The sequence below is a fragment of the Pelobates fuscus genome, chromosome 12 (assembly GCF_036172605.1).
Source record: "Pelobates fuscus isolate aPelFus1 chromosome 12, aPelFus1.pri, whole genome shotgun sequence".
Taxonomy (NCBI): domain Eukaryota; kingdom Metazoa; phylum Chordata; class Amphibia; order Anura; family Pelobatidae; genus Pelobates; species Pelobates fuscus.
The window spans coordinates 122830365-122847598 of NC_086328.1; the positions used below are offsets into that span (position 1 = coordinate 122830365).

Sequence of the window (17234 nt, forward strand, 5' to 3'; positions counted from 1 at the left end):
AGTATATGCAATCTTTTGACAAGCAAAATAGTGTGGGATGTGTTGCTTTGAAGTAATCTTCACACCCTTCTAGTATTCAATGGGTTAATAGGCATTCATAAAGTGACATTTTTCATTGTTTTTGAATAGAGGTCTTAAAACACTTCTCTTCACTAGTTCAGCATGCTCTATGTAGTGACAGTTTCAGCTTGTGGATGAGCTGGAGGTGGTGATGTAATAGGTAGCAAGCAGATGGATATAAATATCGCGGCAAGGGGTAATGTACTATGGCTGAGCTGTTGGAGAAGATCAACACATCAGACAGGTCCACAGAAGCTAACGACAAGTTGAGATCAAGTTCGAATAAACTTTCCTTGAGTCAAGCCCCTTTTACAGAAGTCTCCATGCAAGCAAAGAGAACAGACCACACCTCCTTTTGCAGCTAAGCAGTTGGTTTCTTTGATCTAAGTATATGTGGAGAAGGAGTTGAGGTATTTTTAGAGCAATTGACTCCTTAAACCACGTGTGCCCACGTTGATCAGGATGACTGTTCAATCTGCTCTTGTGCCAATCCTGCTTCTGGGGCTTGTTTCGGGTTTGGTGCATTGCATTTCGCTCTCTGGGACCCAGCGAAATGAAACCCTTGATCACCGTTGGGAGACACTCTTCTCCAGATCCATGGCAAGGATCCCAAGGGAGAGAAAAGACATGAATCGGGAAAGTGACTATTTGCTGGGCATCAAGAGGCTGCGTCGTCTTTACTGCAATGTGGGCATCGGGTTTCATATCCAGGTTTTACCAGATGGCAGAATAAATGGGATGCACAATGAAAATCGATACAGTAAGTATTAAATTTTGCAAAATGTAGGTGTTTTGGTGTTTGTTTTTTTAAACACTGTTATATTTATTGAACAAACAAATCTGACATTGAATTCTACTGGGAGGTCAGGGACTCCCTTTCATTAGTTATTTACTGGCATGTTCATATACATACATTTGTTTGCTATTTGCAAGATATGTTAAAATACATTTGTAATAAGGTTTATATGGAATAATCTAGATTCCACAGATAATACAATTACGATTTCTTAGATACAAGGGTTATCATTTAAATAAACCTTACGTTTATGCTTAAAAGCCTCCTAGAAATATGTGCAGCAACATTTTTGTTCATTTTCTATTTTTTCTTGCTGTACTACATAGATGTATTTGTCCAAACTGATGTGAAAGCCTTTTAGCTCAAGGTAAAGTTTATCATGCCAATTAAATGAAGCTGTGACAGTGGCAGAAATCTGTTCTGCTTGATAGGACAAGCAGTTTGTATTGACGGATTAGCGTCCTTGAAATTGTGATCTTTTCTTGTTTGTTTAATAAAGCTTTGATTAAAACAATGTAGGAGATCATTTTAAACCTCTTGCTGAAGCAATAATTATTTAGATTGTTTTCAAGTGGTTCTCATAAGGGCTTATTGAAAGGGATGATTATTTTTAATACAGTACCCCTTATTCAAAGAGTTGTTTTTTTTTAATTACTTTCTGCCCCTGGTTACAGTTCCATATTTTCTAATTAAATCATGCTCATAAATAAATATGTAAATTGTGAAAACAACATGTCTTTCAAATTTTGGTATGATACCTTACATTTTTAAAATAGATTTAAAACTCACAACAGCTAAGCTAACGATTAAACCCTGTAGTCGCCTCTACACTATAATATAGATTTTAACATATACGTAGCTTTTTTTTTTTTTTTTAATTAAGTTATGTTGACATTTCTGCAAACTATGTGTTTTATCAGTGCTGTGCTTAATCTGCATCCATGCACATCAACTTACAACAGTAAAATATTCTTTAAATCGGGATATCCGACAGAAAAGCATTTGTTAGTGATTTAACCCCTCGCCCTATAGCGCTACTTGACACAAAATTGAAATAAGAAGATTTAGCCTTAGACACTACAATGACCAACGCCACAGCAAGTCAACCTGAACTGACTTAAAAGAAAAGTAAACAAAATTTAAAAAACTGCAACAGAGTAGTAAAAAGAGTATCAAGCAAAGAGGATAATTAATTTAAGGGTTTATATTGTTTAACCCCTACAAGGTGCTGAAGAAGTTATCCAAAAGGATAAAATCCTGTAGCCCTGAAAGTAGTGATGCTGACTATCTTTGTAGTGTTGATTACTGAGGTCACATTTGAGGACATAGATGGTTGATACCTGTGCTGGATCACCATGTCTTCTTACACATAGTACAAATATTCTGTGTCATGACAAACAGGCAATGTGACATCACAACCCTGCAGCGAATGGCTAACACCAGGAAAGAGTAATACATATTGCAACTGGAAGCTGAACGCTACACAACTGTACACATTTCACCTGTCTTGTATTTATTAAATCAGCCCAAATGTATTAATAAATGTTTAGTGTAAACCAATTTATGTGCACTAAAAGAAAACTAAATGTTTATGCTTCTTGTAGTTAAATGTGATACATCATGAAACAAATGATAAATAATTCTGATTTAGTTATTTCAAACACAGCTGCTTTACAAATAAGTGTTGTTTTTCGAATAGATATATTGTTTTGTAACCAAATTAAGTTATTTCAATGCTTTCATATTAAAACACACGGGTGGTGAATATTGAGACATGGTTATTCAGGAAAAGTGTGAATTGTTCCCACTTCAAAGTCAATTCAATGTTAATTTAAAATGTTATACAAATTGAAATTCACTTTGAATTCCTAACAATTCACACTTTTATGAAAAAGAAAATAACATATAAATAGCGAGTGATGTCCTATCAATTTGACGGATTGCTATTTAAAGACTATAATGACTATTTGAGTACTATGATAAAAAACGGTCTGTGTTTGCATTTTAGGTTTGCTTGAAATTTCGCCAGTGGAAGTAGGAGTAGTAAGCCTGTATGGTGTTAAAAGTGGACTTTTTGTAGCCATGAATGGAAAAGGAAAACTATATGGATCTGTAAGTAACACTTGATGGCTACCTGTCAATATAATGCTTTTAAAATTGTGCAGTCAAAACAGTTACTTAAAGTGAAATGGGTGTAGATCATGTATGCTCTGCAAGTAAATGGGCTCTCGAGTGTTTGTCCCTTTTAATTGATAGCATTATAGTGTTCAAAATAAAACAATCATCCACATCAGCCCTGGTGATACCTATTCATTTGATGTTTCTTACAGGTACTGCACTTACCTACTCCATTGTGCACCTTGTTTGTGTGAGTAGTTAGAGCAATGCTAAATTCAGAGAAGTCTGGTTGAGAATGATGGAAGTTATCTTGAAAGTTATCTTGAAAGCCTGCCTGACCATAAGTCCCCCTTAACTCTAAACATCTCGCAAACAGAGATTTAATAATACTATGCTGTTTTTAATGCACATCAACATTTTCAAAGTAAATCCAAAGTTATCCCCTCCATCGCAAATAAGTCATGACATACTGTTATACAAGTTCTAAAATGTACATATTTTATATAATTTACATATAACACCCCCTCTTTAATTTTAATCATAATGCTTCATGTAAAAAGTGAGTTAACAGTAGTTTTAAATCTAAAATGCTACAGTCTATGAATTGTGTTTTTTCCCCCACAAAACAAATGTAAACAAAGGCTAAACAGATTGACAAGGCACACAAATATAATGCAAGCGTTTCCCTGGCAGAGATCTGAGACTACATATAGTATACATAGCAATGTGGGACTGGCAATGTGCTGTGCTACATTGTATAAAGGGATTTTTAGCAAGCTACAGATTGCATGCTTTGAAGTGCATACCATTCTTTGCATTGTGAGTGAAGACATTTAATTAATGCCTTCTCCGCTGTAAAATCAAATCATTCCTCTTTGGACCACCCGTGTAGCAAATCACACCTAACAGTGATGTCATCATTTAGCATTTATTTGCTGATCAATTAAATATATTTTATTATTTCTTTATAAAACCTTAAATATGAGTTTAGCATTCTATCCAATGCATTGATTTCCCAAGTCATAATATATTGTTTTTGCCTAAATGTTACTGGCATAACATGCTTGGAATGACTGTGCCATCTGTGTAAAAATAGTTATTCCCTCTCTGCCATTTTACAGGAGTTAACATATGCCATCTGATATATGTATCACAAGGAAAAGGATATCAAAACATGCATTGCAGGTCACTTCCAGGTGTAGAGGAATTAAGATGTCATTGTTGCACATGGCAAAGTGATTATACCTGCCTTTTATCTACTTATAAATTGCATGTGAAATAATCCTACCGCCAATGCCTGGAGCTAATTGCTAGAACCATTGAAAGATTAAAATTATTCTAAGATATTTAACTGACAACAGTGGTTCTTGTACAGGTGCAGTGAGGTGTATTTTTAATGTAATCTATACTTTTGTTATGCTCAGATAGTCATCAAAGCTTTTCCCGGATTAACATCTGTTTCAAAATGTGGAACTTCAAACTTTACACTAAAATATTATCTAATTTAGCTAGGTCCACAGGTCTTAGGCACTGTATCTTGTATAAAAAGTGCTGGTCCTGCACATTCTGGATTCCATTAGAGGTCTAGAGTCCAGTAGCATTTTCTCTCTTAAATGGACACTATAGGCACCAAGACCACTTTAGCTCATTGAAGTGGTCTCAGTGCTATATCCCAGTCCCCCTTAGTCCTGCAATGTAAATCATTTGAGAAACTGAAATAATTACATTGCAGAACAAAGACTGCCTCTAGTCACTTCCTGCTTGCTAGGCAACTTCTGATTGCCTAGCTGATGCTGGATGTCCTCACGCTCTGGATGAGGACATCCAGCATCAGTAAAATCTCCATTGGCATTAGCCCCCATGTCTCTTATTGGATGACGTAGGATTAGGCAGATCAACGACCCAGCGCCGAGGGAGATCGGCGTTGGAATCAGGTGAGTACAGCTTGCTGTTTTTTAAATCCGTTTAATGCCAGATGAGGCAATGGTGTGGGGGATGGCTGAGGCACCTATAGTTTATGGAATACAACTTTGTATTGCTTACACTATATAATCCCTTTAATTTGGGGACTTACAAATATTTGAAGAGTTTAGGAGTCAGTCAGATATATTCATTGTTCAGTCTGATTTTTATTTAGGATAAGAAAAATAGCTAAGGTCCATAAAGAGCATTTAGCGGAACACTCCATAAGTAGTGAAATATTTTGACTTCTTAAATTGTTCCCTGACTCCACTACAGCTACAGGAGAGCTCTCTGAATATAAAAGCTTTTTTTCAGAGACTCTGTTTCTGTGCTAAGCCATGCAATGAAGGGCAAGGCACACTGACTGAGAGTTATTAGCTGATGCTCTCCTGTAGTTGTAGTGGGGGCAGAGAGTGCCTCAGGTACGGTAAGTAGTTAAATCACTCTAAAATAGTTTGACTGCTTACAATAGGAGGTGCAAGAGCACTCCTGGAACCATAATCACTACACCACACTGTGTTTTATTTTATTTTAATATAGGTGCATAGATATTGGTGGTGTGCCTGTTTCCTATCTAAGAATATTGGTTATACCATGCCTGTCCTCTATCCTGTTGCTCGGCTAATACAGATGTGACCTTGTCATTATCTGCTCAAATTTGAATAGCACAGATTGGATGAGAGTGCTAGGCTAATCCACTTCAAGCCCTTGCAGCCTGCAATTTCATCCAATATTGGACAGCTAAGGCAGAAGTTTACTAACACTGAGGCGGTGCTTGAAGAGTGTCTGCACCATAACCACTACTAGCACTAGTTATAGGGTTATCGTTTCCATTAAGACTGGATTCAACTGAGCCCTGAAGTGCATTAGTGGCATACTTTGGAGATCACAACACACCAATGTGCTATAGGACATTAGTTGAAATCCATTGGTCTAATTAATATAGCAGTTCTCTTTAAAGATCCTCTAAACTTTTATCTTTCCTCTTTATAACATATTTTAACATGATTTGTAAGAGTTTTAGAAATCATCCTTCATTGGCTTCCTGCCTCACCTTCATATTGTAAAGGGGATTCTTTGACACAAATATCTGCAACATAATAGATAGAATTACGGCTCACATAAAGGAAAGTCTCATCTACTTCTTTCAAACCACTTCAAACACTAGTGACTAGACATTTGCCTTTGAACTTAGTATATATTGGTGATGTCTGAACAGTGTTTAAGATCTGGATGAAATTGTCTGATAAGTGTTTTTAGACAGGAACATATCTTCTGGGGTGTAAAAAAAACAGTAACCATTGAATAAATCATATTTTAGCAATACCACAAAGCACGAATTGGCTCACATGTTTATGCACAAAAGGCTGAAATGTTGGGAATTCCGAGTGAATTTCAAATTTGAGAGTAATATAGCCAAACTGGCAAGGATATTTTAATATTTTAGTCTACAGATTGAAATTCACTCAAATGTCATACATATAGTAAATAACTCTGAATGTCACTTTGCTGCTTCACCTGTGTTACATGTTAAAGAGTATCTGAAACATGGCTTAATTCTGAAAGCATGGTATGCCCTGGGACAGCTGAAATTTAAATTATAATTATTTAATTTAAAAGTAAACATTTGAAACAAATTAAGATTTCTGTCCGAAACAAAAATTATGTCAGTAACAAAAAATACGTTTTCTACTTGAATGGTGGTGTTTAATATTGCTTTTTATTTTCTTCTGTCCTAAAGAGATATTTCAACGAGGAATGCAAATTCAAGGAGACACTCCTACCAAACAATTACAATGCCTATGAATCCAGAAGATATCCTGGAATGTACATAGCTCTCAATAAAAATGGAAGGACAAAAAAAGGCAACAGAGTTTCCCCAACAATGACATTGACACATTTCCTGCCTCGGATCTGACATTTTTGGGCTAATCCCTTGATCGGTTTGGGAAGAGAGAATGCACTGCACTTTCAAAACAGTTTACTGCAAGAGCTGGTGTAACATATTTAAGTTAATAATTTAAGTTTGTATATATAGTTCAAGAAAAGTTTATTTATAGTTGTTGTTTTTGTTCATTGTTACTGCTATTCTGTTCCTTTTCTAGAACAGAGCATCCATCCCTTATAGGTTTTGCTTAGTGTATTAACTCACAAACTGCTGGATAGGGCTACAACATGTTGCTATGCAATGTACAGTTAGCCGTAGCAGGAAAACATCATTAACCCTTGCTGAGCTGCTATTCATTTCTCACACAGTTTGTACTGTTTACAAGCTGCACACAAAATCTCTGTGTGTACATATTTTTTCCTTAAAGCAGATAAGATGAAACAAGTGTTAGAGTGATGCTTACTCCACTCTTTTACTGTTAAAATGAAGCAGTGTCAGTTTTCTTCTGGTACAGAAAGTGCAGTGCAAGAGGTGTCCTCCCAAAATCTGTTTTTAGATCTGTCACTGTTGAACTGTGAACTTTGCTGCAGTCAATCTTTGCTGTGTCTCCACAGAGCAAATGTCTTTTAACCTATTCAATGCCAAAGGGTCTGGCACTTAACAGGCCAACAGACTGACATCACGACAACAAAGTGACATTAGTGCTCTGAAGTCAAAGAAAGCCTTTCTTTCAAACGAATATTTCAATGTAAGAAGCCAGGACGTCATCTACACTACAATGTATCTAATTTAAAAAATGAATATCACTCTGAGTCTGAAAAAAACAGCAGGATAATAATTTATTGGAGGGGGGAAAAAGTTGTATGTGATATGTGCTCCGGTATATTTTGTCTACATACTGCTACACAAACATCGTAATTTGCAGACCTAATAATGTCTCACAATAGAGGATTGAATCGCCTAGCTGTACATGTGGAGGAAACAAAATGCTTTTTCAAATGGGAGAATGCTGCTGTTTTCGTTTGCTCATTCCCATTACAGTTTTGTTCACGTCTACCTCAGTATCAACGCACATCTCCCAGTAGAAGTGGTACTGTTTTAAGTGTGCCTTGGAGCAGAATGTGTACTGCTTTAATAGAGCCTCAAGACTGTGTATTTTCCCATATGTGGCCAAATATATTCTAGGTAGAAGCGAGTGCTGTCTATTTCAGCCTGGTCACGTTTGAGCTATCTTTACCCTGTGGCTTACTTTTAGTAAGGGTAATCATGGTAAAAATATTTGCAGGCAGCTGTTGAGCTGCACTATATGGTCATCAAGTAACCCTATATTTTTTCACTATATGCTTTGCTATCATGGCCCATGTTATTGAGGAATGAAGCATTCATAAAATCAAACCGCCTTAAACTGCTACCAGCATGAGAATAGCTTTTTTATAATCCCTTCAATCCTGAAGGGGTTTATGTATCTGTCCTGAACGTTTTTATATCATTGGTCACCATGACAAGATTCATATGTAAGATATGCTACTTTGTTGCTAAATTCTTTTCTACATTCCGCTTAAATCTTTCTTCCAATAACTGAACCCACAGTTTATTTTTTGTGACACTGCCGTTTACAGCATGTAGTGAGATTTAGAGCTACAATTCTTTCAGTTTACAATTTAACATTTCTGTTTGTCTCTCCGCCAATTGTTTCTAAATGAAAACCGTTAATGCTTTTATCCCTAACATATTGCAAAATCTAAATCAGGTCTGCCTTCGGTGGGGGGAAGGTAATGCTGCCATACTAAATCCCAATATTTTAGTAACCCTAGAAATCAGATCAGTGTGCCAGTATTGGGTTCTGGCCCCAGTCTTAATCTAAAGCATACAAGTTATGTTGGGTGAATTGCTGTTAATTGGGATTCTTATAAATACAACTTTCTTTACATGTTAAAACTGCACTTAGGTGCAGATACAGGATTAACCCTTCAAGGGGGCATGGTTTACAATATTCCATATTTTGTCTGTAGTTTTATACAGGTGCTCATCAATATCTTGATGTATGTGCTGTGCACAACTGATGCATAATAAATAATAACATTTTTACACTGTATGGCTGTCTTTTTCTCACACAGATTAAAGCATTCCTTTCACCAAATATGACCAACCCTTTGACCCCCATAAACAATGTTGTATTGCAGTTTATGCTATCTGAGAGTATTCTAAATGTTTGGTGAACTACATGTGTGTATGCAAACTAAAGCACGTCCTGTTCTTTGATTTCACACAATGTGTTAATAGTCACATTTCAAAGTGTTACAATATATACATATGCCAATTACAAGTCTATTTCCAATACCAAGAGGTGTTAGTTCGTACCTCCCAAAGTATTATCTTCATAAAACAATAGGAAAGCATCAAGGTAATGTACCAGATTTTATTAGTTTAATGGGATTTATGGATTTTTATTTAGCCTGTTTTTGGTCTGAAAAAATAAGGTTTTAGAAAAAAGAAGACATCTAATGGTAAGTATGATTATTTTTAATTTATATGTATTAAGATTATTGCCCCACCGTCACTATTTTTAGGTGAAGGGAGATAGGTAGGATTTTATTTTATTGGGGGTGGTGACTAGGGGCTTGGGGACCCCTAGTCACCTGGGAAGGGTATTTTTACATTTACCCCACCTGTCGCCAATGGATGCCAATGGATGGGGCTGGGAGGGACAATAGGTTCCCCCCGCTGCTCATGGGGGCAAGGGGTGCGGGGGAAAGGCAATTGGTCCCCCCTCTTTTGTTACTAAGGGCCCCAACTGCCGCTCAAGGCCATGGCTGCTCACTGTTTAGTTGACATGCCCTTACTTGCGGCATAGCGAGTAAGGGCAGGAGGCGTATTTTTTACTTAGTATTAGTAAAGTTGGCTGAAAGACCAATTTTGGTCTTTAGTAGAAAGCTGAAAAAACAAAGAGCACAAACCACCATAAAAAGTGAATGCGTGTGTGTCCTGAGAATATCCAGCAGGGGGTAACCCTAAATGTTCAAAGAGAAAGTAGAAAGTGTGGTCCAGAAACAAATAGTCCCTAGAACACTAGAGGGATAACTCGGAGTCTAGATTAAACTTAATATAAAACCATACTTTATTAGAATCCAAATAGAAGAAAAATAATGATGATAATGAAAATAATAGAAAAAACACAAATCACTAAAAATAAAATAAAACAGAAAAATAACTTCCTAGAGGGGAGTTAGATAAGCTTCAAATTTCCTAATAGTATTATAGGCTGGAGAGGATATGATAGAAAGAGTAGGTATCAAAATAGAGGTAGATTTGTGAATCTATGGACTAAAGTACTCTTCCTATTAGAACTCTATCTAGGAGATGTGTAGCCAAGCAGTCAAAATCCTACCCAAATAAATGTCATATACTGAGTAGTACATCCACTGTCTCATAAGCAACTGACTATAGGTGGATAGTGCTGCCGTCCTGACTCAATGATCAGCTCTGCTACGTAGGTATCTCGCTGTCTGTCCCTAATAGATAATCATATCGCCAGCATAAAGTTTTAAGTAAACCCTCATACAGAAAAAAAAGTGTTCAACTTAAATAAAAGTTACGTGGTAAATAAAAAGAAAAACGAAAATCATAACGCCTAACGCGTTTCGGCGCTGCAAAAGCGCCATTATCAAGGCAATGATAAAGAAAAACGAATATCATAACGCCTAAAGCGTTTCGGCGCTGTAAAAGCGCCTTTAGAAAGGCAATGATAAAGGCGCTTTTGCAGCGCCGAAACACGATAGGCGTTATGATTTTCGTTTTCTTTTTATTTACCACGTCCACCTATATTTTGCTACCTACTTTTTCTATCATATCCTCTCCAGCCTATAATACTATTAGGATATTTGAAGCTTATCTAGCTCCCCTCTAGGAAGTTATTATTCTGTTTTATTTTATTTTTAGCGATTTGTGTTTTTTCTATTATTTTCATTATCATCATTATTTTTCTTCTATTTGGATTCTAATAAAGTATGGTTTGATATTTAGTTTAATCTAGACTCTGAGTTATCCCTCTAGTGTTCTAGGGACTATTTGTTCCTGGACCACACTTTCTACTTTCTCTTTAGTAGAAAGCTCCCTAATACTGTGGGAATTAGGGGCCTATCTACTAAACCGCTGCAAAACGTACTGAATTTCGTCCTAACATGAATAATAAAACTGTACACATTCTGTTAGGATGAAATTCAGTGAATTCATCGAACAGCGAATTAAGCAACGCAAGAACACAGGAGGAGAAGTGAGTATAGTGGGACAATTTCTTTGATCAACCACAGAAAATGGAGCGGACTTAAGATCCTCCTTTGGTCAAAGAAGGTCAAGACAAGGAAAAATACATTTAGACAAAGTAGTCTCTACTTTGTCTTGTATTTTAAAGAAAACTAGATCAGATAGGGAAAAAAGAAGAACAGATTCTGAGAGAAGAAGATAAGAGGAAGCGATTTGGGTAAGTTCAGTGTGACAGTGCCGCTTTAAAAATAAAATGTATCTTAATTTAAAGCCAGAATATAAACTGATTACTATTCTGTAAACTATTCCAGAAAATATAGAGTGTATTATACACATATATACACTGGTCTCTGCAAAAGGTCACTGGTCTCTTTAAAAGTGTTGACACTTCCAAGATCCCTCAAAACTATTGAAATTTTGTTATTTGTACTTCAGCATTAACTGATTAGCAGGTACTTCATAAAGTACTCATGTTAAGCTAAAGTGAATTTTTTTAAGAGGATGAAACATAACAGAGGTAAGTGATGAATAAGAACTTATTACAAGACTCATATGATGTTATATACAGATAGCCATGAACTAGGATAGATCCTGAGAAAATATGAAAACATTTTAAATGCTGCAATACATGTCTCACTGCAACACATAAATAAATTATACAAATAGCATAATATTCCTCACAAAAGGTTTCATAAACAATTTATTTGCAGAAACAATCATAAACACAATTTTGAATCTACTGGTGCAACACAAGAAAATTGATATACATCACTGTACACTGAATGCTGGGGAAAAATGTATTAAACATAATGAAAATGTATAGTTTTAATAAAGCAACATTTATGGACAAGAATAGCATTAAAGGGGCACTATACTCATAAGAACCACTACAGCTTAATGTAGTGGTTCTGGTGTCTATATCATGTCCCTGCGGGCTCAGAAATGTAAATGCTGCCTTTTCAGAGAAAAAAAAAAGTATTATAGCCAAAGGTTGATCAGTCAATAAACAAATAAAACAGTGTTGCAGATCAACAGAGTTCGCTAATAAACACCAAAATATCTAAAGCTCTTGAAAATACCATGTTGCGTTCTTTGTTTGGACAGTGAAAAAGTTATACTTTTGATTGTGACAAATATTATATATAGGCTTTCTGAGTTGCCTGACACAGCAAACCATCTGCCACTTACCAATGTTTGCAGAAATTATCATATGTCCCACAGTGAATGAGATAATTCATTAAATCACACTAAGCTGGCTCCAGACAATGACCAATATCCAATAGTAAGTATAAGTAATAAAATAATTAATGCCCACCAAGACAATTTGTACAGCTAAAGCATGTGCTATTACAGACCTGGGTAAAACAAAATCCTCAAGATCTCAAGACACTGATGCTCCTTAGTGAACATATGGTAGAAACTTCTCAGCAAAACAAAGGGAAATCAAAGCACAAGCTGCTCATAAAAACAAAGGAATACATTGTTGTGATTATCTAAATATATGTTGTGTTCTAGAGAGAGTTTCTGGATTTGTTAACAGTTTTACAGTAAGGAAATGTGTAAGTTCTACTGGAACAAAGGGAAACCAATATACTTTTCAGAAAGACTGAAATTAAAACTGACTTCTACTTGACTATCTGTCCACTGCGAAAAGGTTATCCATTGCAGTGACCTGGCTACTGCTGCTATAATAAGCAATCCAGTAAGGGTGGCGGCCTCGTACTATCAGCGGGGACCAAATAAAATTACATGGCCCCCCAAGTTCTTCTATATTGTTCTAATATAATATGATTTCTTTTGTCTCACAATGTCATCTGGTAAAATAAAACTGCACTTTAAAATGATGTACAACATAACTTCCACTTCTGATCACCATCCAAAAATAGTGTCAATACATTTCTGGATAAACTAAATTTTCCTAAAATCAATTATAAAGATCTTCAAGGATTAAATAAACACTTTTCTGATTTATAAATTAAAAATACAATTTCTGAATTGAAACCTTATAAAGCTCCAGGCCTTATTCTTAACAAAAATTCAAGATACAATCACCCCATTGCTATCAAAGATGTTTCAAAATTTCTCTACTGGAGGTATTCCAGATGAGATGTTACAAGCCATCATATCTCCAATCTCAAAAATAGGAAAAAAAATGTTATTTGCCACCTACACACCCATTTCATTAATCAATTTAGATGTAAAAATATTATCAAAAATTATAGCTAAAAGATTAAAACAACTAATCCCAAAAAATATCCACATGGGCCAATCAGGATTTGTCATGAAATTTATAGATAATACGCGTAAGATAATAAACATCCTTTGTCTCTATATACTAATCCAACAGCCAAAGCTGTCGGGCCCCTATTTGAATCAAGTTGGTTTGCAATTTCCAACAAGACTTGTCAGGGTTGCCCTCTGGCACCCCTGTTTTTTAATTTTTCAATTGAACCTTTGGCTCTTTCGAACAGAGTGCGGGGAAAACATGGAAAAATCAATACCCGCTAATGGCATCTCCTATTTTACCCAACATGGGGGATGACACCGGTAGATGTGGTTTGCGAAAATAAATAAATAATTGGTGCATATCTGGGTGGTGAAGAGTAGCGGTTCTCGCTTCATATTCTTGTAAACATCGAGCATGGCATAGGTTCGGTCTTACAGGAAATGACGGGTAGGCAGTAGAACGAGAAGATGTCAGTCCTACGAGAAATTAATCGAAAAGGACACCTTCAGGAGTGAATGAGCGGGCATCGATATTCAACACTCTCACATCTGAAAACCTTTTACATGTGATTAAGCAGAAAAGAACCACCAACTTTGCAGACAGTTGTTGACAATCCCTCATTATGCCCATTCTTAAGAAAAGATAAGACAACATTAACATCCCACAATGTAGAGTAATGAGGTTTGGGGGGGTCTAGAGAGACGGATGCCTCGGAGGGGTCGACATATATAAGGATGTCGTCCAACAGTGGTACCTTCAATAGCCTCATGGCCCACTTAGATAGCCGACTGATATAGGTTAATGGTACGATATGCTTTACCAGAATCAAAAAGTTAGGTCAAAAATTGAAGAATCGTGGTTACGGGTGCTGAAACGGGATCCAGATGTTTGTCCAGGCACCAACCAGACCATGCATTCCAAGCAGATCGATAAGCATGTCGTGTTCTGGGTGCCCATGCATTCGCGAGAAGTTGCAGAGTCGTCTGCGAAACTCCCTCGATGTTCCAAGGTCCCCGGAAATCTGCCAAACCCGGAGTCGTAACCAGGGCCGGACAGGGAAAAAATTAGGCCCGGGCATTTTCCAATCACAGCGGCCCCCTGAGAAGGGGGCAGGACCAGAGAGGTTGTGTTTTGTCATCACTAATGACAAGTACGCCCACTCTCAAAGTGAGCATGTTGGTTCAATGCGCAGAGCCCATTCAATGCGCTGAAGAGCTCTAGCATGAGAAAAGGGCCCTGTATTTGTTCTGCGCAGCGCAAACACATTTAATAACATGCTTGTACTGTGTTTGCTTTTAACTTGTCTCTGGTGTCTCCATAAGTGGGATACCATAGGACAAAAGGACCAGGAAAGCGTATTGTGCATGTGTTTGGAGCCTGCTTGTTGTATTGCGTGTTGGTTAGAGAGAGCTGATTGTGGTGTGGTATTGTGTAAATAGGCCAATTTCATTTGTGTTTGTGGTGTAATATGTGTGTCTAGGGGCTTTAGAGAGTGTGTGTATAGGGGATGTAGCGCGAGTGTGCATACGGGCTGTAGTGTGTGTGTGTGTTTAGGTGACAGACTGTGTGTAGGGGTTGTAGAGAGTGTGTGTTTAGATAATGTAGTATGTGTTTGCTTACAATGAATGTAGAGTGTGCATATGGGATCCAGAGTTTGTATGTCAAGAATGTAGTTTGTATAGGTGGTGCAGTGTGTGTGTGTGTGTAGGGGATCTAGTGTGTAAAGGACCCAGAGTGTGTATAGAAGATTGTGTGTGTGTGTGTGTGTAGAGGATTCAGAGTGTATATAGGGATGTAGTGTGTGTATGTGTGTGTGTGTGTAGATTGGATGATCCAGAGTTGGGTAAGGGATCTAGTGTGTATCTAGAGCGTAATGTGTGTATATGTTTGGAAGTATTGTATGTCTGAGGGGCGGTGTCTTGGGTATGCTGTGTGTATGTGTGAAGGGTGCAGCACGTGTATCTGTGTGAGGGGTGCAGTGTGTGTGTAAGAGGTGTGCTGTGTGAAGGGTGCAGCATGTGTGTGTGTGTGTGAGGGGTGCAGTGTGTGTGTAAGAAGGGAGCAGTGCATGTGTAAGAGGGGTGCTGTGTGTGTGAGGGTGTTGTGTGTGTGTGCTGTGTGTATGTGTGAAGGGTGCAGCATGTGTGAGCGGTGCAGTGTGTGTATAAGAGGGGTGCTGTATGTGTGAGGGTGTGGGGGGGACAGATTTAAAAATATATTAAATATGTGGGAGGTTTTTTAATAAAAAAAACAAAAACTTTATACTCCCTTCTTACCTTTAGCCTGGGAGGGGGCCGTGCTGCAGTCCCTGGTGGTCCTAGTGGTGAGTGAACACTAGCCTCCGGGGCCAGAGTTAACTCTCACGAGATCCGAGCTTTGCCGTGGTAACTGCGTCAACGCTCCGACCTTGCAAGAGGAACCCGGCGGAGAGGTCCCCCGGGTTCTCCTCTCCCTCGCTCCCAAGCTGGTGGCCGCATGTCTGTGCCTGTGTGCCGGTGAGGGAGATCTTTTATCTCCCTACGGGCCCATGAAGGCACACAGCAGGGCCGGTGCTCGGATAGTGCCGGCTCTGCATGGGCCGACAGGAGAGATCACGTGATATCCCCTGCCAACCTTGGCCCATGGCCATCATGGCCCACTGGGCATTTGCCTGATGGCCAGTCCGGGCCTGGTCGTAACAGACCCTGAAGGACCAACAGATGAGGCTTCCCGTCCGGATCCAATAGGAGAGACTGGGTTGCAGGCAGTAGTATCGGGAAGTCGATGGTCATCTGCAGAAGTTGAGGGAACCATGGTTGGGACGGCCAAAAGGTAGTCCCGCGATAACGCCCGAGATGTAGCAGACAACAAGAAAATAGAGCAAATGAAATACGTAACCGCTAGTGAAGAACTAGTCTTGTAAATATGCATCTGTTGCTAGAGCCTCAGGATCCGGTCTCCAGCTGAAAAATTTGGGGAGTTGAGTGTTTAATCGTGATGCAAAAAAGTTGATCTCAAGTGGGCCCCAAATATCCGAAACTTGTACAAAAAGTAGAGAAACCAGTCGCCAGTCGCTGACGTGACACGAGTACCAATCGGCTGTCGTGTTGGAGAGGCTGGGAATATATTCCGCTGTCCCCGAGATTACGAGATGTAGGCAATAATGCCAAAAATTGAGGGCCATGTTCGCTAAAATCCTGGAGTATGTGCCGCCTAGGTGGTTGATGTACCTGACTGGAAAAATTGCCTGGATAGATGCTGCTAGAAGGCCGACCATACAAGTCAGTTGTTAGAATGATATCTGTGAGGTGCGAAGCAAGCAAGGGATTTCCTCATTGATAGACTTTATTCTGGACATTGGTAGTTAAAGAGTCTGTGTGGTTGAATCTATCCGCAACCCTAAAAATTCTATGTGTTGCATGGGTGAGAGAACAGATTTCTCTTTGTTGATTATGAACCCCAGATTTTGGAGGAGGTTCATGGTCCAGGTCAGGTGTAGAGACGCAATGTCCTTTGGGAGGACAACATTAGGAGGATGACATTGAGGTAGATGATGAGACGTACGCCTTGGCCCCTCAGAAAGGCGACCACCGGCTTCGTAATTTTGGTAAAGCACCACGGGGCTAAAGAGAGTCCGAATGGAACCTCAATTTCTTTCCTTCACAAATGAATGCAGAAAGTCACGGTCGTTCACAGATATTGGCACTGTGAGGTATGCGTCTTTCACGTCCAATTTGGCCATCCAATCTGAGGGCTGAAGTAGATCGCGTAGACCATGGATCCCCTCCATTTTAAAGTGGAGGTACCTGACATACACGTTGAGAGGTTTCAAGTTGATGATGGGGCGTATGCCACCACTTTTCTTGGAAACTAGAAACAGATTGCTGATAAATCCCAATGTTGGTAACTGGATTTCTTGGATGGCCAGTTCCCGAATTTCC

At 38.4% G+C, this 17234-nt stretch overlaps 1 protein-coding gene across 1 annotated transcript; it reads left to right on the forward strand.

Annotated features, from left to right (window-relative positions):
* The first annotated feature begins 290 nt into the window (after window positions 1-290).
* On the forward strand, window positions 291-7213 carry FGF4 (fibroblast growth factor 4). Its single transcript, XM_063437876.1, has 3 exons — window positions 291-820; window positions 2865-2968; window positions 6678-7213. Exons 1-3 carry the CDS (start codon window positions 523-525, stop codon window positions 6852-6854), a joined length of 579 nt encoding a protein of 192 aa, XP_063293946.1. The 5' UTR covers window positions 291-522; the 3' UTR covers window positions 6855-7213.
* The last annotated feature ends 10021 nt before the right edge of the window (window positions 7214-17234 follow it).

Excerpts from the sequence above, each read along its gene's own strand:
- FGF4 (XM_063437876.1), top strand. The coding sequence starts at position 523 with ATGACTGTTCAATCTGCTCTTGTGCCAATCCTGCTTCTGGGGCTTGTT. Across the intron at positions 821-2,864 it reads GCACAATGAAAATCGATACA|GTTTGCTTGAAATTTCGCCA; the intron begins GTAAGTATTAAA and ends TTTGCATTTTAG. Across the intron at positions 2,969-6,677 it reads AAGGAAAACTATATGGATCT|AGATATTTCAACGAGGAATG; the intron begins GTAAGTAACACT and ends TCTGTCCTAAAG.